Here is a 27,533-nt window from a genome sequence, read left to right on the forward strand (position 1 = left end):
AGTTTTTATATTTGGTAATTGAGGGACTAAAATAAAATAAAATAGAAAAACTAAAAATTAAACCAAACACTTCCTTAGTCTAAAAGGGGTTATATATTTTTTGATCAGGGTACAAGGATCTAGACCGACTAGCCACCCGGGCTAGTGCCTGTTCCCCGTAAAACGAATTATATTTGAGACTAAGGGAGGAGGGAGCAATAGAGAGACCTGGACTTCACTGTGATCATAAGGCTATTCACAATGGAGGTTTCATGGGGTGTTTCATGTATTAATTAGCCTGCCACATCAGCTATTTTGATGACATGTCACATCATTTAAGAAGGAAGAGTTTCATGGAGTTTCATGGGGATGAAACCATGTTAACTCGTTTCCAAGATCTTGGAAACTGTGTGAAACCTCCACTGAGAGTGTTTTGTTTCATCTTCATATAATTGAGTAAATCCTATTGGTTATTTATATGCAGCATTTAAGAAGTATGTTGACATATGAAATAGTGAGATGAAACTCTCTATTGAGAGAGGGTATTTCATTCATCCATAAATCTGATGTGGCATTTTTGGAAACAGTGACATGAAATCCCCATTGTGAATAGCCTAAACGACTCCACCCTAGTAGGCTAGTGCCCCTACCGGCCTACCCGAATGCGGCTGGAGGCAGCCCGGCCCAGCACAGCAGACACTCCGCCACGTCACCGTCGCCATGGCGCTGCACCACCTCCGCCTCGCGCCGCTCGCGCTCCTTCGCGCCGCAAGCCTCCCGCCCCTCGCCTCCTCCCGTATCGCCGCGCGCGGCCACCGCCGCGTTCTCCTCTTTGCGCCGCCGTCGTGGCCGTGGCGCCTTCTGTCGCCCGGTGCGAGGCCGCGCGCGCTTGCCACCGCTGCGGCAGAGGCCGACGATGCTACCTCGGGCTCGGGCAACGAATTCTTCGCAGAGAGCACGTCGTGGGCTTCACTCGGCGTATCCGAACGCCTCGCGTCCGCCCTTTGCAGTGCCGGGCTCTCGAGGCCTTCCCTTGTCCAGGTAAGGGGTCCGCTCGCTTCAGCTACAACACACGCCATATGTTCGACGAAATGTTGGACCTCCTGTGCACGTCTTATGCCTGTTTAACATGAGCAGTTCAGTTGGTAGATGTACATTTTATATTCTTTTGCTCGGCGCAGGTATTGAACTGAGCGAGCTCTTTGAGCTCTGTCTATTGTTGGGGAGTGGGGACTGGTCCCGTTTGCCTCTCAGGATGAACCGATGTCTATTCTAATTCCCAATGCTGTTACAATTTGTTTAATGAAGATTGTAACTCCTTGCATCTTAAATCTAAAATTGCAAGCACTTTACTATTTAGATAAGTAATTGAGCACTAGATGATTCAGGTTACATGCTTCTCTCCCTTTTCACCTCTGTGGGTTTAGTCAAATCAGTTCTGCTGTTAATGACCATATATATTTTCCTGTTGCAGACAATAAGAATGTAAATCCTTACAACTGCGAACCTTTTGTGGGTCCCAAGCAAGTTAGGGTATATAGGCTAATTGTGCACCGAATATACTAGTGCTGTCATCTCTTCAAGACACTTCCCTTTGTTGTTGTTTGATTCATAAATATGATTGATTTTTTATATATACCTTTTGAATAATTTTTCTGGTCTATCGATAGTTTCACTGGGATTTGTCCTACCAGTGGTGAATCTAGAGCAAAATTGAGGATGGTGCATTTGGCCTTGTGGGTGCATAAGATTTTTTTCCTAGGGGTGCATACATGGTGAAATTTTAACTGAATCTATAGAATCCATATTATTTCGGGGGTGCATTTGCACTCCCTAAACATAACCTAGCTTTGCCCATGTGTCCTACTATATTTCCAGATATGTATATCCTAATTGTCTTGTTCAGTGCCTACTGTTGCATGCAACTATGAAAAATACTAACATAAAGTTTCAAATTTTATGCAGGCAACCTGTATACCACATGTTCTCATGGCAAATGATGTAATTGTCGCAGCAGAGACTGGTAGTGGCAAAACCCATGGTTACCTTGTACCTTTGATTGAAAAGCTGTGCTCAAAATCTTCTACCACCAAAGATGACAATTGTCAGGACACCACCCCAGGAGCACATGACATGGTGTTGGTCCTTTGTCCCAATGTCATGCTCTGCGAGCAAGTTGTTCGCATGGCTAATTCATTACTTGACGAGTCTGGCAAACCACTTAAAAGAGCTGCTGCTGTTTGTGGGCCAAATGTATGCTCTATCTGAACGCCATCTATGAGTGTCATATTTCTGATTGACCCTATGTTAAACTCATATTTTTGTTATCCTACTTATAGATAAATATATAATTACCCTATCATGTTCCAATCTAAACTTCCATTTTAGTTTCAACTTTTCTGTAATGGAATGTCCTTTTTCCTAAAGTTGCGAGTGTGTTATCAACATGTGTCTTCATTTTAGGCTATTTACTTCCTATTTGTGGCTTTACTCTTACAACACATCATGCAATGATTCAGTAATGCAGTTTATTGTGGTGATGTTTTCCTTAATTTTTATTTCATGGCAGGGCTGGCCAGCTGTTCATCCAGATATTCTTGTAGCCACCCCAGCTGCTCTATTAAACTATCTATTTGACTATGACCCGGAAAAGAGGCGAAGAGAGAGATTCATGCGTAATGTAAAATTTGTAGTAAGTATTTGATCAAAACATTTTTTTTCTAGTGTCACCTTTGTATTCTTGTTTTATTTAATCAATTTTCTGAATCTGTTTGGCAAAGTTAGATTAGTTTTCTGTTTTTTTTTTCATTTCCTGTCACCTGGATAAGAAATATCTGGAATAGTTTTGCATTAAGATGCGATATCAATGTAGTTAGCATATGTGGTACATGTCTTGAATCCCTTTCATGTTCCTGTTCTGTTTTAAAGCAAGTATTTGAACTGCAGTACTTGATTTTCTGGCTACTAGAAAGTCCTAATAATTGCATATTTGGAATAGGTGTTTGATGAAGCAGACATGCTACTCTGTGGAAGTTTTGAGAACCAGGTCATTCGTCTCATCAATATGTTGAGATTTGATGAAAAGCTACTTTCTAGAGCACAGGATTCTGGAAAGGATATATCACTTGGGAGTGATGATGAATATCATGAGGATTCAAAGTTTGAGACTGCTGAATTTGGTAGTTCTGACAAGGAAATTGAAGACAATATTGTGGAAGATAGACTTGTCAAGTTGGAGAATAGTCACGTTGGAGCACACAAGGACTGGAGGAGAGTTAGAAAAATATACAGACGCAGCAAGCAGTATGTCTTTGTTGCTGCCACCCTTCCTCAGAGTGGGAAAAAAACTGCTGGTGGTGTGCTACAACGTATGTTTCCGGATGCTGTATGGGTTAGTGGCACTTATCTGCACCGTCACAACCCCAGGTATGCACTTTTTCTTCACTATATAGGGGGTGTTTGAATGCACTAGAGCTAATAGTTAGCTGCTAAAATTGGCTGAAGACATCCAAACAGTTCAGCTATTAGCTACTTTTAGTAAATTAGCTAATAGCATAGTTGTCAAGGCGTCGCCTAAGCGCTAAGGCGAGGCTCAGACCCAAGGCGTCCTGCTCATGTTACTTTCTTGGCTAAGGCGTCGCCTTAGGGTTCAGGGCGTCGCCTAGCGCCTCATAGGAAGACAAGACGTCGCCCTGCAGACACCTTGGACCGGATTGCAAAGTTTTCCACTCGCCAAACCCTTCTGTTCGCTGTCGTTCGCTGTGCACGTACCAGACTCGCGATTAGGGCTTCACATGAGGTCCAGGCGACGACAACTCTCAGTGTCCACCGGCGGCGGCAACTCTCAGTTCACCGGCGGCGGCGGCCCCCTGTCGTGAGCCCTTGACCTCTCCCTCCCTGGCGAAGTCCTCTTCCCCTGCTCCCTGGTGAGGCTCCGCACCCCTCCCCCTTTGGCGGCGAGCTCCGCCTCCCCCTCGGCTGATCTGCTCTCTGCCTCTCTATTCAGTTCAGTTGTTCCCAATTACCTTTGTAGGTCAGTGAAGGAGAGCGTAGGCTCGGCTCCCGACTCTGTGCCTGTGGATTCAAACACTGACCCTATGGCAGATCCAAAGCGCAGAGCAAAGTCTTGCAAGACCGTGACAACGGGAGGAATCAAGAGGTTAAAAAAACATCTTGCCGGTGGTCATGCGGACACATTAATGTGTTCTAAGACTACAACTGAGATTAGAAAAGAAATGAAGGCATATTTGGACAAGAACAAGAGGTCTAGGCCTATTCCTTGATGATGATGATGATCATGATGGTCAGGGGCAACAAGGCGAAGAGGATTCTACCACATCTATGTAACAACCTAGCTCGGGGACAGCTGCCAAAAGGAAGAGAGCTGCATTTCAGTTTAGAATAGCTGCACAGCCACAAACATCAAACAAGGAAAAGAAAAAGGGAAAATTGCAACCATGCTTTGAAGAACTCCTGGACAAGTTGTGGATGAGAGGTACTCCTCAGGGTCACACCACCAAACCACCATGGAAGCATGCACAAAGTCTAAGGCTGACAGAGATTATGTCAACAAGCAATGGGCTACGTGGTTCTATGATTGTGGTGTACCTTTTAACACCATTAATTCTAGACAGTTTCACATTGCTTGTGAGGCCACTGCTCAATATGGTACTGGATATGTTCCTCCTAGTATTCATGAGATTAAAGAGCCTTTACTTGCTGAATGTGTCAAAGACGTGACTAACTTGAGAGCTCATCATGAGTTAGCTTGGAAGACTTATGGTTGCACACTTATGTCAGATGGATGGACTGACAGGAGGGGACATTAGCTGATCAACTTTCTTGTGAACAGTCCTGAGGGGACTTACTTCTTAGAGTCTGTTGATGCTTCAAGTGAAGCACATAGTGCTACTATGCTTGCTGATTTGCTTGAGAAGAGGATTGATAATATTGGCAGAGACAAAGTGGTTCAAGTAGTGATAGATAATGGCGCTAATTATAAGGCTGCAGGCAAGATTCTCATGGATCGAATTCCAACATTGTTTTGGAGTCCTTGTGTGGCTCATTGCTTGGATCTATGCTAGAAGATATTGGAAAGTTGAATGATTTCAAGAAAACAATTGCTCTAGCCAAACGAGTCACCACTTTTATTTATAGGCATGGAAGGATCCTTAGTGAAATGAGGGAGCAAATAAGTGGCATGGTCCTAGTTAGACCTGGAGCCACTAGGTTTGCCACTTGCTTCCTTACTTTGAAGAGCCTACATAAGCATAGAGATCCTTTGAAGGGTCTATTTTTGAGTGATGCATGGAAGTCAAACAAGTTGTCAAAAGCAGAGGTTGGGAAGGGAGTTTATGACATTGTTCTAGCCTCAACGTTTTGGAGCACAATTGAAGATTCATCAGCCCTTTCCAAAAATACGAGTCTTCTTGTTTTTTGTTCAACCAAAATAAGAGGGTTCCCCTTAATGTATTTTCTTCTAATTATTTGCTGCCAGAGACCCTCAGTGGATTCCAACCTCCAAATCCACTTCGCAAGCAAACTGAAATTCATACATCTTAAATCAATCACACCCAACCCTCCTTGGTCTTTGGGGAGAATAACAATATTCCAATTTTCTAAGTGGAACTTCCTTGAGATATTACCCCCTTGCCAGAGAAGTCTTTTTCTATAAATGTCCATTTACTATTATCTATTACTTATGTTGAACTTTATGTCTATGATGTTGGTTTATGTTGAACTTGCACTCCTATTTGCTACTTTAATACTATTATCCCTATCTATTTGAGACTATATTCCTATATATTCTGTTTTTATTGTCTATTTTTTTATATATTAGTAAGGCGTCGCCTCGCCTTACGCCTTATCGCTTAAAAGGTGAAAAGGGGGTCGCTCGCCTTACCGCCTTAACAACTATGGTTAATAGTTAGCTAGTTATTTGTTAGCTAGCTAATTCCACTAGTATTTTTTTAGCTAACTAACTATTAGCTCTAGTGCATTTAAACACCCCCATAAGCTTTTGAATGCCCTGTGGTCAAGATTTTTCTTTTTAGTTTGTTTGCACATTTATGGAATTATCAATGGCACTACAATTAAATCTTGCTATTTCTCTGTAATCCCATTTTTTATTTGTTACTTCATATTCCTTCCTTAATTTTCACATGCTTGATACATATTGCACGGGTATGCAGATTAGAACGAAGATGGATAGAGGTTACTGCTGATACACAAGTTGATGCTCTTCTGAATGCAGTTAAATATGGCCTGAAGAGTGAAGTTCATGATGCTAAAGATGTTCCAAGACGCACTATGGTCTTTACAAACACCGTTGATGCTGCTAATTCAGTCTCTGATATATTGCATCGAGTTGGTATTCCATGTATTTTGTACCATCGTGAGAGTTCCTTGAAGGAGCGGGCTAACAATTTACAGTCTTTTCGGGAAAATGGTGGTGTGCTTGTATGCACTGATGCTGCTGCCCGTGGGCTTGATGTTCCAAATGTTTCTCATGTCATTCAGGTATCACCTACCTCTAGTGTCAGTGTCGATACTTAAACAGTACAACAGAAATTTTACTAAAGGGTTCATGCAGTTATGCATACAGAATTGTAATTCTTGTCATATTCCTTGAGTAACCCAGCTTTAGTTCAATTCGTTTGGGGTGGTTTCATCTCACAAGAATGCTTATCAAATGCTCTTTGCTTCTGTAGGCAGAATTTGCTGCCTGTGCTGTTGATTTTTTGCACAGGGTGGGCCGCACAGCCAGAGCTGGTCAATCTGGTATAGTTACTAGCCTATACACAGAGGCAAATCGTGATCTTGTAAGAGCAGTTCGTCAAGCAGAGGAGTTGGCTCAGCCAGTGGTAGGATTCCGTTTTCATCACCCTCTGGAAGGTTATAATATATATATTTTTTCCTGGAGAAGCATTTGCATAATAAAAATGTTAATGTTTAAACAGGAGGGAGCATTCAGCAGGAAAAGAAGCTTTCGCAACAAACTAAAGAAGCAAGCATTACAAAAACGCGAAGCACTGCTATCTTGATAGCGTGACTCACTATATTTGTAGTAAGGAGAAAATATATGTTTTTTTTCTCTATTACTGGGTGATGAATGTTTTTGTAGTACTATATAGAAAGCTGCTACATATTAAATAGAAGTTGTATTCAGACCGAGTGCGTTGAAGTAATCTGACCAACATGTAGTCTCTTGGATAATTATATCCTTATGGCGTTTTCGTGGTATTTTTACCGCATTATTGCAAGTGATTACAAGTATTTTTGAGAAAATTAACTATATGGCCAAAAAAAGTCTGCCTTACTTTCTTGTCCCCTCCTTTATTTTTACCCTGAATTTACATATTATGATAGAAACACTTAGGTACTTTGTGAACCTCGAATCCCCTTCGATATTGGAGGGGATTGTGATGGAAATAAACTAATTTTTTCTCTAATTCCCTTCAATCCCGAAGGGGATTAGGGCTAGTTTGGAAGCCACAAATCCGGAGGGGATTGGAAAGACTAGAATTTCCTTCTTCCCCTTCTATAGCTCCCAAACTAGCCCTTAAGTTATACTGATTTATATGCATTTATCATCCACGTTTACAACCTCAATATTAACTGAATCATCCACTTTTACAACCACAATATTATGATTACAGACGATATTATAACATTAGGCTGGCTCTAGCAAGGACCCATAAAGGGTCCTCTACCCTAAATATAGAGGACCAAACGGTCCTCTATGCTCTCCAACAGCGTCTTTTAAACGGTCCTCTAAATTTAGATGACGCTGATGGATTCTCTATATATAGAGTTTCTCTAAACGGTTCTCTATCCATTTGAATACTTTAAATAATCGGTTTTGACAAAACTAAAATATGCACAATACATCTGAGAGTATGACAAATACATATGTATAAAAAATAAAAATAAAAAAACGTCTCTAATATAGATATTTGAGTATAGAGGACGTAATTTAGAATACGCTGTTGGAGAGGAAGGAGATATAGAGGATGAAATCTTTTAGAGAAGACTGTAAAAGACAGATATAGATGATGAATATAGAGGACGTTGCTGCAGACAGCCTTAGAACAGTTGTATCAAAACATGTTATATCAAAGTTAAATATACGGAAGTATTAATCACTATAATTTAGGAAATTACTTATTCAAATATTATAAACTGTAAGAGTATTACAAACTATAATTTATAAATTACTTATTCAAATATTATTGACATAGTAGGGTTAGGGTAGCATGTTTTACTTAGTTATACATCATGCTAAAAAAACCATCTTACCCAAGGATGATATACAACACACCACTTCAATTGTCCGGGCTCCTCATTCAGAAACTTCATGCAGCATATGTGCTAAGCTTGGGAAAACTTCATGTAGCATATGTGCTAAAAAATCATCTTACACACAAGATATCCTAAATAAGTTTGGATGAAGGACGTTAAGCTTGCTAAGACGCCAATGGGAACTTACGGACATTTGGACCTCAACGCGCTGTATATCAAAAGGTATACCGGTCTATGATATGACCCTTACTTTTATCTTTGTGCATGTGTACCAAATATTATACTTTCTGTTTGTATATGTGCTAGATTTCAATCTGACCCCAAGGAATGTTACCTTGTGACTGTGAAGCGTATTCTTCGATATTTAGTTCATATGCCTCACATCAGGTTCTGGTATCTTAAGGGGTCTACCTTTGACTTCATTGGATACTCATACTCCGAGTATGCCGGATGCAAGGTTGATAGGAAGAGCACATCAGGGACTTGTCAGTTTTTAGGAAGGTCCCTGGTGTCTAGGAGTTCAAAGAAACAAACATCTGTTACCCTATACACCACCGAGGCTGAGTATGTTGCCGTAGGTCAGTGTTGCGCGCAACTACTTTGAATGAGGCAAACACTGTGGGACTTTGGCTACAATTTGAGCAAAGTCCCACTCCTATGTAATAATGAGAGTGCAATCCGCTTGACAGAAAATCCTGTTGAACACGGTCGCACTAAGCACAAAGACATCCGACATCACTTTCTAAGAGACCATCAACAAAGGGGAGATATTGTTGTTTGCCATGTTAGCACTGATCACCAGCTAGACGATATCTTCACCAAGCCTTTAGATGAGAAAAGGCTTTGTAAGCTGCGTAGTGAGCTAAATGTCTTAGATTCGCGGAACTTAGATTGATCTATAGCATAAATGTGTTTCTATATTTTTTATCATGTTATTTTGAGCTTAATTATCTTTATTGTGTATTTTGGTGCTCAAGTTGTAGAATGTCATCCCCGGATCTCACAAGTCCTTGTGCAAATGATGCATATGTTTAGAGAGAGGATATGCTACAACTTGACCCTTTGAGTCTATATGTTTCCTTAAGTGATTTTGATGTCGTCTCAAAGGTGAATTGCAAGGGAAATGATGGACTTGCAAAGGAAAAGGCTTCCACTGCATAAAAGTATCAATGTATCTTGTTCAAGTTGCCCTTGGTGTTCATTTCCTTCTTACTCTTCATTCGCAATTTTTGATGAGGCAATAAGGTTTTAGGTTCCTAGTTTCTCCGTTTTGGTGCTTAATGTCAAAGGGGGAGAAATTAAGGCCAAAGCAACTGGATCAACCGCCACTTGTGAATTTCAAAAAACTATTGTCTTTTGAACTTGTCATTTGATCAAAACCCTCTTAACAGCAAGAGGATCCCTTTGATTGCAAAACTACTCTCTTGTGGAGGTGAAATCTTTATTATGGGAAAACGGGGGCTTTTGATCAAAACTAGTCTTAAAAATGGTTTAATTTGTAAAACTACAAGTGTTTTGACTAAGAAGTAAGAAAATGAGTTTGTTTTGCGAAAATAAACCAAGTGGCAAAATGATCCAAATATACCAAATCTAATGATTATTTAATTGGTTTCTAGCTTGACTTCAATTTGCAAAAGTTAGCTCATAATTGGTTATGTCAGTGTATTTTGAGTTGCTTTTGGTGTGTTGGCATAGATCACCAAAAAGGGGGAGATTGAAACGAAAATGTGCCCTTAGGCCATTTCTAGTTGTTTTAGTGATTAAATGTTCAACACATCACTTTGAGCTAACATCTACCATATGCGTTTGAGCATGGTTGTATACAAGGAAAATTGAAGTGGTCAAGTCCAAAAGAGTACGAACATGGACCTAACTGAGCAAATTTGTGGAAAATGAGAAAGCACTTCTTGGACTTGTGTTTGAGAATGATTATATTGAAAATCCTTTTGAGTAATGAGAAAAGGTATGGTTCTAGCACTTAGTCAATTATTTTAGTGGCTAACAATGTTCATCTAAGTGCTAGGAAACTCTTCAAGTTGACACAAATTGGAGGAAAGGAGTTTGGCTAAGTCTGGCCAAACATGGGCCAATCTAGGCCTCACTGGAGAGTGTCCGGTGACCAGACTGGACAACGACTGAAAATGTTGCTATCGGGAAATCGTTGTGGCGCCCGGACTAAAAATCACTAGACTGTCCTGTGTGCACCGGACAGTGTCCGATGTTCTAGGTCACCAACGGCTACTCACTGTGCAACGGTCGGTCGCGCGATCAGCGCCGGTCACGTCAGCTCGACATCGGTTGTCAGGCTGCACCAGACTATTCTGTGCGCCACCGGAATGTCCGGTGTGCCAGGCGACCTAAGGCGCGTAACGGTCAGCTCGGCCATAGAAAGAAACAAATCGCTGATTGTTTAGTGTTCGATGTGCACCGGACAGTCAAGTGCACACGCAGACATGGAAGGCTGATCCTTCCCAAATGAAGAACCAACGACTCCTAGGCTCCTTGGGGCTATAAAAGGGACCCCTAGGTGCATGGAGCAGGTACCCAAACATACCTTGAGCACACTACAACTCCGAGACTCCACGACCACGCCTCCGAAGTGTTCTAGAGATTTGAGCGTATTTCTTGAGTCGTTACTCTGTCGTTTTGTTGTTGCGCTTTCTTCTTCACATTTGTGTGTGTTGTTGTTGTGTTGTGCTCTTGTGTGTGTATTCTATTCCCTCCCTTACTCTTGTTTTTATTGTGATCAATTGTGTAAGGCGTGAGAGACTCCAATTTGTGGAGATTCCTCACAACCGGGATATTGATATAAGAAAGACAATCGTGGCACTAAAGTTTAATCTTTGGATCACTTGAGAGGGGTTGAGTGCAACCCTTGACCAAAAAAGGTCACCATAACGTGGAGTAGGCATTGACTGAACCACAGTAAAAATTGCTGTGTCTCTTGTGCATTTTATTATTCGATTACTGTATCTTTGAGTTCTCATATTCACTTCTAATATTGCTCCTAAGTTTAATACTCATCTTAGAGGAGCAATCAAGTGAAGAGTTCTTTTTTCTCCTCTTTTCTCATCCTAACTTGGTTTTAGTTCTCACTAACACATTTTATAAGCCAAGTTTGTGTTGTTTAGAGCTAATTTTGCAGCATCACCTATTCACCCCCCCTCTAGGTGCTCTCACTATTCCTACAACTTATTTTCTATTTCTTCTTCAAGTTCCTTTTTCAACTAGCGCTCAGAACCTCAAACTCTAAATCTGAATGATCTTGCCACTTGTTGAGTTCCACTATCTTGCTATGGTCATCAAGAACCTTTCCAAACACTGGAATGACCCGTAGTCCAATTCATTCTAGATTTATTTCTTTCAGTCATTTTTATCAAAGTCTGCACAGCCTTGAGCCCTTCCAAGTTCTATATTTGATACATTTAGCTTGAACTTGTGACCATGCTTCTTTTGAGCTAACATCACCTTGAACCTTATGACTTGAACCATCTCATCACATATGAGTTAAACCGATGGCTTCAAATCACATCTTCAAATGTTGTGATCTTTGACACAATATAACTCTTCAACATCTTGATCAAACTTTAGACTTCTTGTAGGCACTCTTCTTCTCCTCAGCCTTGGATCCTAGGTCTCAAAAGCCCACTTGCTTTGATCTTCACCTTGTCAGGTCCTTTGAAGCCTTTTCTTGCCTTGTCCTTAGTTTATCTAATTGTCTTAAAGTCATACCACGCTGAACACCAACTTAATCAATGTCTATCTTCTACTTCATATCTTGTTTCAAAAAATACCACTCTTAATAGCATGACCTCTTTCAAGCTTGATTAGTACTTCGACTAAATGCAAGTATTTACTTATTCACCTTAGTCTTGGTACCTCAGTCCAGTTGAAGATATGAATTACAACCTAAATTTAAATGGTGATTAGGGTTTGAAAATGGAAATGGGAAAAAAGGAGAAAGGATATAAATATATATATAAGTATATCTCCAAAATTAGTACTTCTAATTGCACAATATAATCTGAGGATAAATTTGCCACAAGATTTGAATTTAAATTAGAAATTGAAGTTGAATTTGGAAAGGAAGAAAAGAAAATAGAAAATAAAAAGAATAAATACCATATCTACATCTGGGCCAAAACTCTCTCACCCGGCCCAAGTTAATTCCTTCCCCCGCAGCTCACTACCTCCCGCGCTTCCGCTCACTGGCGGGCGGGACCAACGCGTCAGCCGCTTACACCATTTGGGCGCGGATCCAAGTCGCGGTTGTCAGCCGGGGGCCCGGGGCCCGTGCGTCATTACCGGCCTCCCCGATCCGTGCGCTTGGGCGTAACAGCATCGTCGCCATTGCTGCAGCTTCGCCGATGCCAGCTGGAGTCCCAGCCGTCTCTCCGTAGCAATAAAATATAAGCCGGTCGTCTGCGTGCCCATCTCGCTATCGCTTGGACGCCATCACCAACCGAGGGTCTCGCCGGTGAGGGAGAGATTTGGCCGCCGATCGCAATCTCTTGCATCGGGATCGCTTTGGACTCCGCAGTTGAGTGGGAGGAGTCACCAGGGACCAAAAAGGGTGGTCGAGTAATCCATAGGGCACGGGAAAACGGCAGTCACCAGCAATTTCTCGCCGGACTGAGCTAACCCACTGCGGGGCGTTGCGGGCCGTGGGTGGCTCTCCGAGCATCGTTCCTGTCTCTAGTAAGTGTCCCATCGCATACGCCTTGTTCGCCTTTGCACGTAATCCTAGCGGGTTTGGGGAATCATTCGGTGGCTGACCGAGACGGATGTCGCTAGCAGAGCTCCGCCGTGTCCGGGGTGCAGAAGCCGCCGCACGATGACTCAGGTGGGGAAGATGAGCTCCTGTCGTTTGATCCACTTTGAGCGGCCACGATCGCGCCCAACGTATCTGTGCGGCCAGGATGATTCTGGTCCGTCCAATCGCAATCGAGCGAACCCGGGACGATCGCAGAAGCTTTAAATTCGGGCCGTAGGAGTTGAATCCAACGTGTTATACAACCTACCGGTTCACTGGGGTCCAGATCTAATCTGGTGCGTAGAAGTTAAATCGGGCGGCATACAATAGACCATACCCCTTTGTGAGGAACATTTGCTAAAGAGCCCCCTAGAGATTATGAAATCAACTCGCAGTCCGTCCCGGTATTAGCCCCGAGTCTTAGAGAGTTTTGCGAATAGCCCTGCACTTCTTTGGTATTTGACGCGCAATCTAGAGGACAGCGAAAACCAGATAAATAATATTGGAAATTGATTTTAATATAAAAATAATTCTAGAAACTTGTATAAATCGTATTTAATTCATTTTAGCTCCAAATTAATTCATTCTAGTTGCATTAATTTTGTTTTAATATTGTTTATCATCTAGTAACTCTGTTTAGTCATGAAAATTGGAGTACAATTATTCACTTGAATTATTCTATTCTAGTTACTAAATAACTTCAGAAATTCATAACTAGATACCCATAACTCCGAATTTAGTGATTCTTGTTCCTACGATCTCGTTACGACGCGTAGAATATTATCATGCATTATGTTCTGATGTTTGGTGTGATGTTAATTTCTGTTGTACCATGTCTGTTTATATTGTTGCGAGTAGACGAGCAAGCTACTGAGGATCCGGGAGTTCAGCAGGTGAAGACTGCTGAGCAGGAGCTCGTTGAAGGCAAGTTGTGCCCTTGATCACTTCTTTCTATCTAATCATGTTCTTATTAATCATAATGATCTGCATAGGTTAATTTTGATGGGACCCAATAGGTTACACAAGGGTGGTATGAGACGCTCTTGGCTGACTAATTAGGAAAGCTAGTGGATGACTACCTTACCCGAAAGGGGCAAGGCCAGTAGGGGAGTGGTCAGTGTATGGAGGTCCTTGGTTTGATTTTGCTGCGATGGCGATCAGGCGAGGGTCTCTGCATTAGAGCTTCCTAGAACTGTAGCGGGTTTTCTGAAACTAGTGGAACTTTGTAAAGGCCTCGTAGTGTTACTCTGCCTCGCTTCCTTGGTAGAGGTGTATGGGAAGTCGCGATCCCTTGGCAAATGGGTAACATGACTTGTGGGTAAAGATGCCCAACCTCTGCAGAGTGTAAAACTGGTATATCAGCCGTGCTCACGGTCATGAGCGGCTCGAACACTCACATGATTAATTTATGGAATTAAATTCAATTTTTCATTTGGATCGCATTGGGATTTATTATTATTTTGATCTACTATTACTCTGGTTTGGTATTCACTTACATTTAGTAACTGCTAATAAAATTTTGACCAATTTATTAAAAGCAATGCTCAGCTTTAACCCCTTATTTGTTGATCAGCCTTACACTTCACATGAACTCTCACCTTTGGTGAGTTCATGCACATTATTCCCCACAACTTGTTGAGCTATGATCTTTTGTGAGCTCACTCTTGCGATATATAACCACCACAGGTGAAGAGCATGTGGTCCAGGAGGAGCCGCCCTACAATGAAGCATACGAGTTGATCTAGGTGACGTCTCCCAGTCAGCTTTGTGGCGCTAGGGAAACAATATTTAGTTCGCTTTATTATTATCATTTATTTTTTGTAAGACTTCCGCTATGTAATAATGTCATTTATGATATTTATGACATTTATCTCTATACACTTTGTTATTATATGTGATGTTCTTACTTGGCGCACATATGAGACGCACCCGACTTTGTCTTTTAAATCCGGGTGTGACAATACAACCTTAAGTGTTCGTTGGACGTCCTTTGCTCATAAGCAAACCTTCTTTGCTTGTGACTTCTCCAATTCATCCTTACTTCAAGTCTCACTGATTCTTCCAATCATGTTTGCTTTCTCATATTAATTGTGATATTTCACATCCATATATCCATTGGTCTCCTATGAAATATCCCCATATTGCCTCGTGTTGAACCTTTTATTGCATTCTATTGACATGCTCAAGTATATCCATTATACTTAACTTTCTTATTCAACACTTAGCAAAGGGTTAGTCCTTTAATATTGTTGTCATTTCAATCCACCAAAACCCACAAGGGTCTAAATGCACTTTCACTTCCACCACCATCATGCACGCGCACAAGCAAGATTCGGTGCCGTCGCAACCATTTCAGCCTCGTGTAGCCGTGTTGGCGTGCAAGCGCCACCATGGGCGCGAGGCTCTATCGCTGCTGGCACGTGGCCACATAGCCTTTCCACTGCCATGGACATTCATCCTCTCAGAGCCTGGCTCGGTCGTCGTCCAAGGGTGCACGAGCTATGTCGTCGTGGGCATGCGGGTGCTAGATGCGCGAGCCTCGCTCCACCATCATGCAGACATAAACAATTACTTATTAATTGATATCATGTTAAAAATGTCTTCCGGTACAAAGTCATGGATTATACCATTAAGATTAATCTCATGCAATAATTTCTTCTCGGTGCATAAAATAGCCAAACCATTTAACCTCTTTTGAGTTATTGTTGACCTCAAATAGTTTCTCAATAATTTCAAATTTGAAAAACTTCTCTCAACCGATGCAACTGCCACTCGTATAGTACATAATATTTGATAAATAATTTAGATATTAGGATAACAATCTATGAAAGTGTTTGATTCCTTTAGTCATCCTCCTAAACTTTAAGACACTTTAGTCCTAGAAATCTTATTTAAAATACTTATTTTAGTCACTTTGTTTGATATTCTAGGGACTAAAAGTGAGTAAACTAAAGTTTAAAGTTTAGGAGGTATGCATCCAGCGGCTGAGTGGCCCACTGTTTTTGGAGGGCCGGTGCGGCCGCACCCGTGCACCCTCAGGGGTGGCCTTGACCCACAGTGTTGAAAGAGTCCTTGCGGTTAGGGATGGCAATCGGACGGGTATGACACGGATATATGGTTCGTGGACCCATACCTGTAAGACAAACCTCAACCCATATCGGTACCATATAGATTCGTGGGTATGGATTTGTATCTATACTCGTAACCGCCGGGTATCCGCTACCCGGGGATATCTGTTACCCGTCTGCCTACTACAATAGTAACATTTAACATCAAACAACACTTTTGTTACACTTCAAAAAAATATCATTTCAGCAACATCAAATGATAATTTTAGCACCAAACAACATGTCATAGATAAAAATTAAAAAAAAAAATAGACTCTCGTATCTTATTATATTTATATATGTACCCATAGATAATAAACTCTCGTATTCGGTGGATAATTATCCGTGCTTATTAATGGTACCTGTACCATTGCCATCCCTGCTTACCGTTGCTCTACCGTCTCGTGACGCCTGCCTGACGACGCGCCAACCGCAGGAGCAGGCAGGCGCCCCTGCTGTGCTGTGACGCATTCGCCGATGGCCAGTTGCCAAAATGCCAGCATAGAGCCTCGCTCGGCACGCCCGGGGGCGCCGAGCTCTCGTGCACGGCAAAGCCAAAGCGCTTTGGTTGGGAGCGCGGCCCCGCGCCCACACTTTTGATTTGGCCAGCGCCGTGCGCGCACGCTCGTCATCAGTCGACGACACCGCCACGCCCCGGTCATCTGGACTCTCGAGGCTCAGGGTGCGACCGGCGACGTCGCCCGGCGTCCGTCCTTTGTCGTTGGTCAAACACGGAAGACTGCCAGTGCCATGCGATAGACGACGGACGAACTACCAAACTTTTTTCACAAGCTCCACCGTCCAGATGGTCCAGACAGAGTGACCGAAACTTCAATCGCAGGGGTCAGCTCATTGGCTCCGAACACTTTCTAGCATGAAAGGTTTAAACCACCTAGCGTGATTAAAAAGTTTAAACATGTTATAATGCATCACCTGACGACATACTCTCGGGGCCCTATTGCATGCAAACGCTTCCTAGCAGGGGCGGACCCAGCACCCAGACACCTCAGGCGGTGGCCTAGGCTGCCTCGCAGGTTCTGATAGATAGAAGCAAGTATAATGTGTAGAAATAAGCGAGCAACGTAGCATGTACACGGCGAAAGTATAGGCACAAAGGATCACAATGTAATCTCGCCTAGGCTGTCTCTAAATCCTAGGTCCGCCACTGCTTCCTAGCAACCCCGTTCAGCCAAGGCATGGTTATGCAATGCCCCCAGCCTCAAGTCACAACAGCATCGGTATGCTTGGACTCCAAACAAAGCATCGCAGCGAACAGGTCCGTCCAGGTCCAGCAACACACAGTTCCGAACACGAAGCCGCTGAGTTTGGTCAGCGACCGTCCTCTGCTGGAACGCACGCCTGGCTCCACCGGGTCCCTGCCCTGCCTACTCTGTCCCCCTCGCTCACATAGTCGTCGAGAAGCAAAATTCAAGCTCTAATGTGATGGTGGGTGACTACTATATATATACATATATATAAAAGTGTTAGAGATGTAAAAGATCTATATACAGTCCAACGAGTCAAAATATGGTAACACAGTACCCGGATAGAATCTAGACGGTGCCTTATTTCAACGATTTCCATTCAAAGTACTAGCTTCGAAGTAAGACTAGTTGAATTAGAAAGCTTATCTCCAACGTGATACTAGAGGAGTGATGCACAAATAAGTAAGTAAATAAATAAATAATGGATGAATTGAAAACATGGCCATCTCAATGCTCCAAGCGTAGAGTGGGCAACATCTAGGAATCACGCTAAGCTGCGATACTGCATTGCACTTGCACTTGCACAAGACGTGAAGAGGATGACCTACGGAGGGTCAGGACACTGACTGACACAAAAGGCAGCAGACAAGCATGGCTCCACTGTGTCAATCTCAGCATTAAAAAGGATGATTGCCATTGCATGTCAGGGATCTGGATCCGTGGAGGAGCAGCCAGGATGAACGACATCGCCAGGGCTAATAAAGTATAATGAGAAAAAGGAATAATCTTTTTTGTTAGAAAAAGAAATAATGGGACATTGAAAAGAAATAATGGGACAGTAGTACCGTACATAATAAGATACAGAATCGTCAAAGATGGCAGGGCGAGTAGATCAGAGCACAAAGATGGCTTCCTTTACTGATGGAGACACATGCGTGTGTCTCTCTCGCTCTAAGCTATATGGTTGGGCCGTCAAGGACACGAGCTGCCTGCGAGCAGATCAGGAGCGCGAGGGAGTACGGATACAAGAAGAACAAAGGCATGCTCTGACTTGCAAGCAACACCCAACCCAACCTCCTTGTCCGGCACACGAGCCGGTCGCTTTACACATCCCGTTACTCCCAACAGCTGAGCACCAAACAGGCCAACGTGAGGTACGAGCAGGGAGCTTCACTGACAGTCACACACACAGGTTCCAAAAACCATGGAAGTTTTTCATCATCTGCTTCACACACGGCACAAATGTCTAACCTCGTGAACCTAAAACCAAGCAATTTATACATGCGCAAAACATCAGTCGCAATGGACGTGGACGGGCACCGGTCGCCGGAGAACGGGTTCAGAACTCGGCGGTGTTGCCGCACGACGAGACGCCGAGCTCGCGCTGCCGGCGCCGGAACGACATGAGCCCGTCCGACACGATGCTCCCGCCGCAGTCCTCACCGTCGCCGCACTCCGCGCTGCTTCCGGTCAGGTCGTTGTACTCGCCGCCGTCCTCGTCGAGGTCGCTCCGCATGGCGCGGAGGGTCTTCCGAGCAATCTCGCGCCGGACGCCGCCGCCCTCGTCGGCCACCACGCGCCGGAGCGCCCGGTCCGCGCCGGACGCGAGCGCCAGGCCGCGGAACCGGAGGCTGCCTCGGCTCATCGCGTACATCGCCGACAGGCACCACTCCTCCAGGTCCGCGGTGCCACCGCCGCCGTTGGTGGTGTCGTGAGAAGGCGAGAGGAGGATGCCGGAGACGGACGCCACGCCGCCCGCGTCCATCAGCGCGTTGCGGCCCTCGGCGCAGGCGGCCACGTTGCAGGCCACCATGAGCGCCAGCCTCCGGATGGGCCCCGGCTCCGCGGCGCCCGAGGCCACGGCGAGCAGCGCCTTGGGCGCGCCGGGGAAGCGCGCGACCTTGGACTGGTTGACGGCCGCGAGGGTGAGGTGGTAGAGCGCCATCCCGGCGTCGCGGCGCGCGCGGGGCGCGTGGGTGGGCGACGTGAGCAGGTCGAGGAGCGGTGGTACCGCGCCCAGCACGCCGATGGCGGCCCGGTTGTCCTCGTTGAGGGCCAGCCCGAAGAGCGCCCCCGCCGCGTGCTCCCGCGCCTCGGGCGCCGACGCGCCCGACCGGAGCACCTCGACGAGCGCCGGCACTGCCCCCGCGCGCACGATGCGCACCTTGTTGGCGGGCTCTAGGGAGAGGTTGACCAGTGCGGCCACCGCGTCCACCCGGGCGGCCGCGTGGCGTGGGAGCAGCAGCACGCGGCGCAGCGCGCCGAGAAGGCGCGGCGTGCATAGCGCGCGCCGCCGCTCCTCGCCCTCGCGCGTGGCCTCCCGCAGCGCGCCCATCGCCGCAGCGACCACGCCGTCGTCGTCCGCGTCCATCACCTTGCCCACCACATCGTCCTCCAGCGGGTCAGCCGGCGGCGCCGCCGCCGGCTCCACCTCCGCTTCCTTGACCGTCCTCCTCCGCGGCGCCTCTTCCTTGGCCTTGGCCTCGTCCTCCGCCGCGGTGATCTCCGAGGCCGACCCGTACGACGACGTGGACGAGTTTGATGTGCTCGCGGCCATCACCACCGCGCGCCTTGTGGTGGTCGTCCTCACGGACTTGGCAGCCGCCGGAGGCATAGCGCGCTGCACGGCCTGCCGCGCCGCCTCGGCGGACGGCGGCGCCGGCACCTCCCGTCCGGAGCGCGCGCACCAAGTGCAGATGGCCGCCTTGAGCGCGGAGTTAGGGATGACAGTGTCCGCGTCCCCGGCCTCGACTCCCGGAGGCAGAAACGCGAGCTCCGCGCAGGCCTGGAGGCAGGCCCGCTCGAAGGTCTTCCCCGACGGCAGTATGACGGGGTCCGCCATGAGCGCGCCGGAGATCGGGCACAGGAACTCCTCCGGCACCGCCTCGGCCGCCCACGCCTCGGACCGCGCGGGCGAGGAGGACGACCTGGACGAGGGCGAGCACGGCGCGCCGCCCCCGCCGCCCACGGCGCTGACGGTGCGGTGGAACGGCAGCTTCCAGCGCCGCGGACGAGCCGCACCCATGGACCGGCGAGCGGCCGCGAGGTGGGGGTATGCACAGTAGCTTAGAGACGGCGGCGGGGAACGATTGGTGCTTTTGCTGCTACCGGGGGCATGGCTTTTGGTTTTTTCTTGGTGTGTGTTGGCTGCTTTGGAGCTTGTGGTGCACTGGTTCCTTTGTTCCCGTGGCTGGCTCCTGGCTGGGGCTGGGGCTGGGGCTGGGGCTGATGCTGTAGCTGGAGCCGGAGCCTGGGAGTGTGAAGTGCGCGTGGTGTGGTGCGCGCTTGGTTTTATGCGCCGGGAGAGAGAAGGCGTCGGGGAGGAAAAGGGTAGCTTAGCCTGGAAGGGACCGCTGGGTGTTTCGCTGCCAGGGCTGAGGGCGGTTTGGGTTTCTTCTCGATAGGGGTTTTGCCTCGGGCTCGCGTCCCGGTGGGAGAGACCGGGAGGGAAATGGTGGACAGGGCGTGCGGTGTGGACTGTGATCGCGGCCGGTGTGACGGAACTAGGGGTGGCAACGGGATTTCCCCTCCGAGGAATAATTCCCCGTTCCCGTCCGTGTGGAGAGAAAAAATTTCCGTACTCACCTAGTCACCTTAGGGCTTACACATGGATTGGATAGAATTAGAAAAATTCTTAAAAAGTTTGACTTGTTTGGAATTCAAATCCATCCAATCTCACTCAATTCACACGGATTGAGAGCTAACCGAACAAGCCCTTAACGAACGCTCGCGGGGAGTTTTTTCTTCCATCTCCTATGGAGAAACCTCGCGAGAATTATGTTCCCGCAGAAATATAATATTTAAAAATAAATTTAAATTGATCGTATTAAATTAATATAAATTTAATAAACAAGATTAAAAATTCAAAGAGGCATCTATTTTAGAATTTAGTTTGCGATTTTATGACATGTCATGCACTGAATTTTTGCTATAATTTTAACAAGTAACTTGACTAACTTGGATAAAAAAGTTTCGTGGGACGGGTACACAGGGAACGGGCCATCCCGATCCCCGCAAATCTGACGGAGATTAAATTTCTACCATTTAATTCTTCGTATGTACTAAATTAGTATCATACCCGTCCCCTTGCCATCTCTAGACGGAACGAAAAACGCTACTAGGTTGGCTGGACGGCCATCGTATAGCGTAAGAGCATCTTCAACAACAAACCCTAAAATAGAGTCCTAAAATTTGAAATAGGACCATATTTAGAATGTTTAGGGTCTCAAAAGAAATGTTTACTCCAATAATCAGGCCTTAAATAATGCTATTTAGGAAATAAATCATAATATTAGGAAATAAATGGTTGAAGATTAAGTAGAAATAAGGATAGGGCTCCAGTATATGGGTACTATATTTAGGACCCGAGAGACCGAGCCCTATAACCATTTGATGAAATTTTATAAAATAGGGCCGCTGTTGGAAGGATGTTTTATGATTTTGAACCCTATATTTAAAATAGGACCATGTTTAGAGCCTCTCTTGGAGATGCTCTAAGTGCATAACCGGGACAAATTTTGTGATGCAAATCTATGCCTAGAGATGGCAATGGGTACCTGCTACCCGAAATCCGGTGGGTGGTTTTACTCTATTAGGGTATGGGTTTGAGTCAATTTTTGTACCCATGAGTTTGTTAATGGGTTTGAATGGAAACCCAACAGGTACGTGGGCATGGATTTGTTCTTCCACTATCCATATCCACAAACCCATAGATTTTTAAAACCTGCCTTAAAATCAACATTCCTTATAAATATGTCTCATAATATTATTAATTGAATATGTTCTAATTAAAATAAACTTCATGTAACAAATTTTAAGCTAAAATTAGTTATCATTTGTTCCTTTTATGCTAGCATATTAATGTATTGATTGTCATTTACATGATTAATTATTTTTTATGTTGATGTTAGTGGGTATGAGAAACTCGTTGGGTATCCGAAACCCGCATTGTATGGGTTTAGGCAAGTAATACCCAATGGTTTTTTATCCATTACCATCTCTATCTATACCGTTGTAGCCCCCTCACATTTGTTATTTGGAAGCCCACAAACAGAAGCTCCAAGCAGATAAGGCCCTGTTTGGGAACAAAGTTTTTGAAAACCACAGTTTTTGAAATACTACAGTATACTTTAGTCATGACAATACCGCGGTTTACAATACCGCAGTTTTGAAAACTGAGGTCCAGACCTAAGTTTAGAATACCTTAAAACAACTATAGTATTTGCAATACTTCAGTTTTGAAAACATAGATTTTAGCCAGCTTGCCAAACACCATTATGTATATAATACTGCAGTATTTGAGAATACTGCAATATTCTTTCAAAACTGTGAAAAAACTTCACTCCTAAACACCCCCTAAGTGGTAGGCTCCAAATTCTGTTCATGTGGGCATGCACATCGAATGTGAGGGGCTGCAGCGTTAAGTTTACATCTGTTATGCAAACATTTTTTCCGTAAAGGGACTCGGTACTCCCTCCCTCCTAATTTATTTTATCTTTTCTAGAAAATCAAAATCATCTCAAATTTAATCAAATTTATATAACAAAATAACAATTATACGATATTAAACAAATATTGTTAAGATTATATTGATTATACTATTATATTGTATTTATTTGATGCTATATTTTTTTATTTTTAAAACGTAATTTTACTTAAATCAGTATCTTAAATAAAAATTTAAAGGCTAATTTGGCAACCTCATTTTTAAGAGATTTTTATTTTCTCAAGATAAATTAGTTCATTTTCCAATTTTTTCTTAGAAAAATGGAGTTATCAAAATAGCTCTAAAAAATATAATAACCCGTAATTTTGGAGGGGAGGATTTGGTAAGGCTTGACCACAACGGTCACACGCAAAAAAAAAACGAAATGCACGTGTGTAAAGTGATGCATGCGCAACATAAAAACACAGCGCGTTTCCAATCGATATATGCATTGAGACATGTAATGGCGAAGTAGCGATGACATTGGGGCTGTTTGGTTCTATAACTATAGTTCCAAAAATTGTCACATGATTTTATGGCACACTTGTCAAAGATGCCTAAGGTTAGGCGTTTAAATTCTACGCCACAGCTTGTCACGTCTAAGAGAATCTTGCCACACTTTTACCAGTCATTGACGAGTGAGACCTACGTAGCAGGAGAAAAATCGTGCCACAACTGTGACTTCAAACTAAACACGTGCTTAACTTGATCAAGCTTATCTAACCTTAGATGTGACAAACTATCTCAATTTAGGCAGCAAATCAAATAGCCCCTAAATACCTCTGACAAAACGTTGCGTTGAGGAGAGAGGTTAGACATTTTTGCCTCTTCGGATCGGGGCACGCAAAGTACATCACGGTATGCATTATCTGTTGGGAAATGCTCTGTTCGTTTGGCTTTAATTTTTACTGGCTTATACTTATTTTATAATGTTTTATCTCTATGAATTATAGTTGTAGCAGTCTAAACAACCGGCTTTAATAGTTGGGGTCAGTCTAAGAGGGTGTTTGAATGCACTAGAGATAATAGTTAGTGATTAAAATTAGTTGAGACATCTAAACACCCTAGCTAATAATTCAGCTATAAGCTATTTTTTGGTAAATTAGTTAATAACACCGGCGCGACCGAGCAAGAATAGAGATGGCAATGGGTAAAAACCCGTTGGGTATTACTTGCCCAAAATCATACCCGCGAAGAAAAAATACGCCAGCTAAAAAACTCATACCCATAACGCATATAAAATTTTGCCCAAACCCATGCCCATGCAGATTTTTGGTACCCAACGGGTCTCTCATACCCACTAACATCAACATAAAAAATAATTCATCATGTAAATGACAAGCAATACATGAATAAGATTAGATAAAAGGAACAAGTGATAACTAATTTTAGCTTAAAATTTGTTACATGAAATTTATTTCAATTAGAACATATTCAATTAATAATATTATGAGACATATTTATAATACATGAAGTTTATTTCAATTAGAACATATTCAATTAATAATATTATGAGACATATTGTCGGCGTTTCGAGACAGGGGGGTCCCTAAGCCGACGAGTGAGTGTGCTGCGTGCCCCAGCCCAGATGGGTCGAGCGCGTGGGCGAGCGCGAAGGGGGGAGAGGCGAGGCGGTCGGAGTCGAGCGTGAGAGAGGTGGAAGTCCCGCGACCTTCGTGTTCGTCCCGCGCCCAGGTCAGGTGCGCTTGCAGTAGGGGGGTTACAAGCGTCCACGCGGGTGAGGGAAGCGAGCGGCCCCAAGAGAGCGCCTGTCCCGTCCTCGGTCCCGCGCGGCCAACCTTCTCTGAGAAGGCCCTGGTCCTCCCTTTTATAGTCGTAAGGAGAGGATCCAGGTGTACAATGGGGGGTGTAGCAGAGTGCTACGTGTCTAGCGGAGGGAGAGCTAGCGCCCTAGGTACATGCCCATGTGGCAGCCGGAGAGATCTGGGCACCCTGCTGGCGTGATGTCGTGGCTGTCGGAGGTGCGGCGGAGCCTGATGGAGGGACAGCTGTTGGAGCGGTCGAGTCCCTGCTGACGTCGTCCTGCTTCCGTAAGAGAGCTGGGGGCCGCCGTCGTCATAGAGCTTGTGGAGCGCCATCATTGCCCCTCCGGCGGAGCTGGCCGGATGAGACGCTGGTCTTGTTCTCCGTGACCCGAGTCGATTCGGGGTAGGATGATGATGGCGCCTCCTGTTGACGTGGCGGTCTGTGCCCTAGGCAGGGCGACGTGGGGGTTCCTCCGAAGCCGAGGTTGAGTCTGCCTTTTGTTGCCGTGGCCGAGCCCGAGCCAAGGGGTCGGGCGAGGCGGAAGTCGTTCGGCCGAGGCCAGGGCGGAGTCCGAGCCCTGGGGTCGGGCGAAGCGGAGTTTCGTCGTCTTCCGGGTGTTAGCCCGAGTCCGAGCCCTGGGGTCGGGCGGAGCGGAGTTTCGTCGTCTTCCGGGTGTTAGCCCGAGTCCGAGCCCTAGGGTCGGGCGGAGCGGAGTTCGCCGTCTTCCGGGTCTTAGCCCGAGTCCGAGCCCTGGGGTCGGGCGGAGCGGAGTTCGCCGTCTTTCGGGCCTTAGCCCGAGTCCGAGCCCTGGGGTCGGGCGGAGCGGAGTTCGCCGTCTTCCGGGTCTTAGCCCGAGTCCGAGCCCTGGGGTCGAGCGGAGCGGAGTTCGCCGTCTTCCGGGTCTTAGCCCGAGTCCGAGCCCTGGGGTCGGGCGGAGCGGAGTTCGCCGTGGCGCCTTTGGCAAGGCCTGGCTGCCTGTCAGACTCACTCTGTCGAGTGGCACTGCAGTCGGAGTGGCGCAGGCGGCGCTGTCCTTCTGTCAGACTGGCCAGTGGAGCGGTGGAGTGACGGCGGTCACTTCGGCTCTGCCGGGGGCGCGTGTCAGGATAAAGGTGTCAGGCCACCTTTGCGTTAAATGCCCCTGCAATTTGGTCAGTCGGTGTGGCGATTTAGTCAAGGTTGCTTCTGAGCGAAGCCAATGCCTCGAGCGAGCCGGTGATGTGTCCGCCATAAAAAGGGGGCCTCGGGCGAGACGGAAGTCTCTCGAGGTCGGCTGCCCTTGGCCGAGGCTAGGCTCGGGTGAAGCGTGATCGAGTCACTCGTGTGGACTGATCCCTGACTTAATCGTACCCATCAGGCCTTTGCAGCTTTACGCTGATGGGGATTACCAGCTGAGAATTAGGCGTCTTGAGGGTACCCCTAATTATGGTCCCCGACAGTAGCCCCCGAGCCTCGAAGGGAGTGTTAGCACTCGCTTGGAGGCTTTTTGTCGCACTTTTTTGCAAGGGGACCAGCCTTTCTCGGTTGCATTTCGTTCCGGTGGGTGCGCGCGAGCGCACCCGCCGGGTGTAGCCCCCGAGGCCTCGGAGGAGTGGTTACACTCCTTCGAGGTCTTAATACTTCGCTTAACGCTTCGGCTGGTCTGGTCGTTCCCTCATGCGAACTGGCCATAGCCCGGGTGCACGGTCGGGTCCCAAGCTCTCGGGCTGGTATGTTGACGCTGTCAACGATTTGGCCGGAGCCGGTTTTTGCGAGAGCAGCCCCCGAGCCTCTGCACAGGGCGAGAGGACGATCAGGGACAAACTCGACTTTTTACATACGCCCCTACGTCGCCTTTCCGCAAGGAGGAGGGGGGGAGTGCGCCATGTTACCCTCGATGGGCACCGAACATGGTGTCTCCGGTGAGCTGCAAGCGGGTAATCCGAGTGGACGTCCGTGCCCCGTTCGTTGGGGGTCGGCTAGGGGCCCAGAGGCACGCCCAAAAGTACCTGCGGGTGATTTGCCGGACCCGGTCCCCTGGCGACGGGGTCCGAGGGCTCGATGCCTCCCTCCGATGGGATTCCGTTACAAGATCGTTCCCGCTGGTCTCGGAAATGTCCTAGGGTACCTCGGGAGCGCAGCCCGAGCCTTGGTTATGTATCGAACGTACCCCTGGTCATCCCTCGCTCGGTGTCTGAGGCGACTGTGAACCCTTCGGGGGCCAGCCTTCGAACCTCTGATCAGTAATGGGCGCGGAGCCCGAGTAGCCTGAGGCGGCCATGGAGCCCTTCGGGGGGCTGGCCTTCGAACCCCTGACCAGTAGTGGGTGTCGGGCCCACGCGATCTGAGGCGACTGTTGAACCCTTCGGAGGGCCAGCCTTCGAACCCCTGATCAGTAATGGGGGGCTCGGAGCCCGGTTCCTTCGCGGAGAAGGATCCCTTTCGGGGTATCCCCCTTTCCCGGTCCCTGTTGCAAGAGATAGAGAAAGAGGAAAACGGAAAAGGATACGAAATCGGACGACGTGGCGTACCTTTTCTGACGCGGTCATTACGGCGAAGGTGAAGCGTCGCGCGCTCCTCCTGCCAGAGGCGCCGCGTGTCCCGCCGCGGAGTTAATGCGACGGGGCGAGTGGTTGGCGGGGCGGCCGTTGCGCGCGTGCGATCCGTTCGAGGAACGGGTTACGGGTGCACCGTCTCCACGCCTTGAGAGGAGGCTCTCTTGCTGTCCCAGGACGGGACGTGAGCCTGGCTGACGACGTGACCGCTGCGCCCGCCCGCCTGCCACCGCCATTACTGCCGGCCCACTTTCGGTCGCTTTGACCGACGCGCCAGTCTGGCGCTGTTGGGTCGCCTCGAGTCGTGGCATAGGCTTCGCCACCGAAGAGGCGCGATGGTGGCACAAGTGGCGGTGCGGTTGCTTGCATGCAGCAACTGGCGCGCCGGTCGCTCGACGCGTG

At 46.5% G+C, this 27,533-nt stretch overlaps 2 protein-coding genes across 2 annotated transcripts; one reads left to right on the plus strand and one right to left on the minus strand.

Moving 5' to 3' along the window:
- The first annotated feature begins 597 nt into the window (after positions 1 to 597).
- On the plus strand, positions 598 to 7,270 carry LOC103632701 (DEAD-box ATP-dependent RNA helicase 22). Its single transcript, XM_008654447.4, has 7 exons — positions 598 to 1,020; positions 1,945 to 2,232; positions 2,549 to 2,671; positions 2,978 to 3,405; positions 6,171 to 6,498; positions 6,690 to 6,842; positions 6,939 to 7,270. Exons 1-7 carry the CDS (start codon positions 700 to 702, stop codon positions 7,020 to 7,022), a joined length of 1,725 nt encoding a protein of 574 aa, XP_008652669.1. The 5' UTR covers positions 598 to 699; the 3' UTR covers positions 7,023 to 7,270.
- An 11,244-nt stretch (positions 7,271 to 18,514) lies between these two features.
- On the minus strand, positions 18,515 to 20,610 carry LOC100281075 (ubiquitin-protein ligase). The gene has a single exon (NM_001153994.2). It carries the CDS (start codon positions 20,368 to 20,370, stop codon positions 18,685 to 18,687), a length of 1,686 nt encoding a protein of 561 aa, NP_001147466.1. The 5' UTR covers positions 20,371 to 20,610; the 3' UTR covers positions 18,515 to 18,684.
- Between the last annotated feature and the right edge of the window lie 6,923 nt (positions 20,611 to 27,533).

Source organism: Zea mays, chromosome 7, assembly GCF_902167145.1.
Source record: "Zea mays cultivar B73 chromosome 7, Zm-B73-REFERENCE-NAM-5.0, whole genome shotgun sequence".
NCBI lineage: Eukaryota > Viridiplantae > Streptophyta > Magnoliopsida > Poales > Poaceae > Zea > Zea mays.

Bases quoted from the DNA above. Each gene is read 5' to 3' on its own strand.
- LOC103632701 (XM_008654447.4), top strand. From the start codon at position 700: ATGGCGCTGCACCACCTCCGCCTCGCGCCGCTCGCGCTCCTTCGCGCC. The intron at 2,233-2,548 runs GTATGCTCTATC...ATTTCATGGCAG, and splicing joins CTGCTGTTTGTGGGCCAAAT to GGCTGGCCAGCTGTTCATCC. The intron at 6,843-6,938 runs GTAGGATTCCGT...ATGTTTAAACAG, and splicing joins AGGAGTTGGCTCAGCCAGTG to GAGGGAGCATTCAGCAGGAA.
- LOC100281075 (NM_001153994.2), bottom strand. From the start codon at position 20,370: ATGGGTGCGGCTCGTCCGCGGCGCTGGAAGCTGCCGTTCCACCGCACC.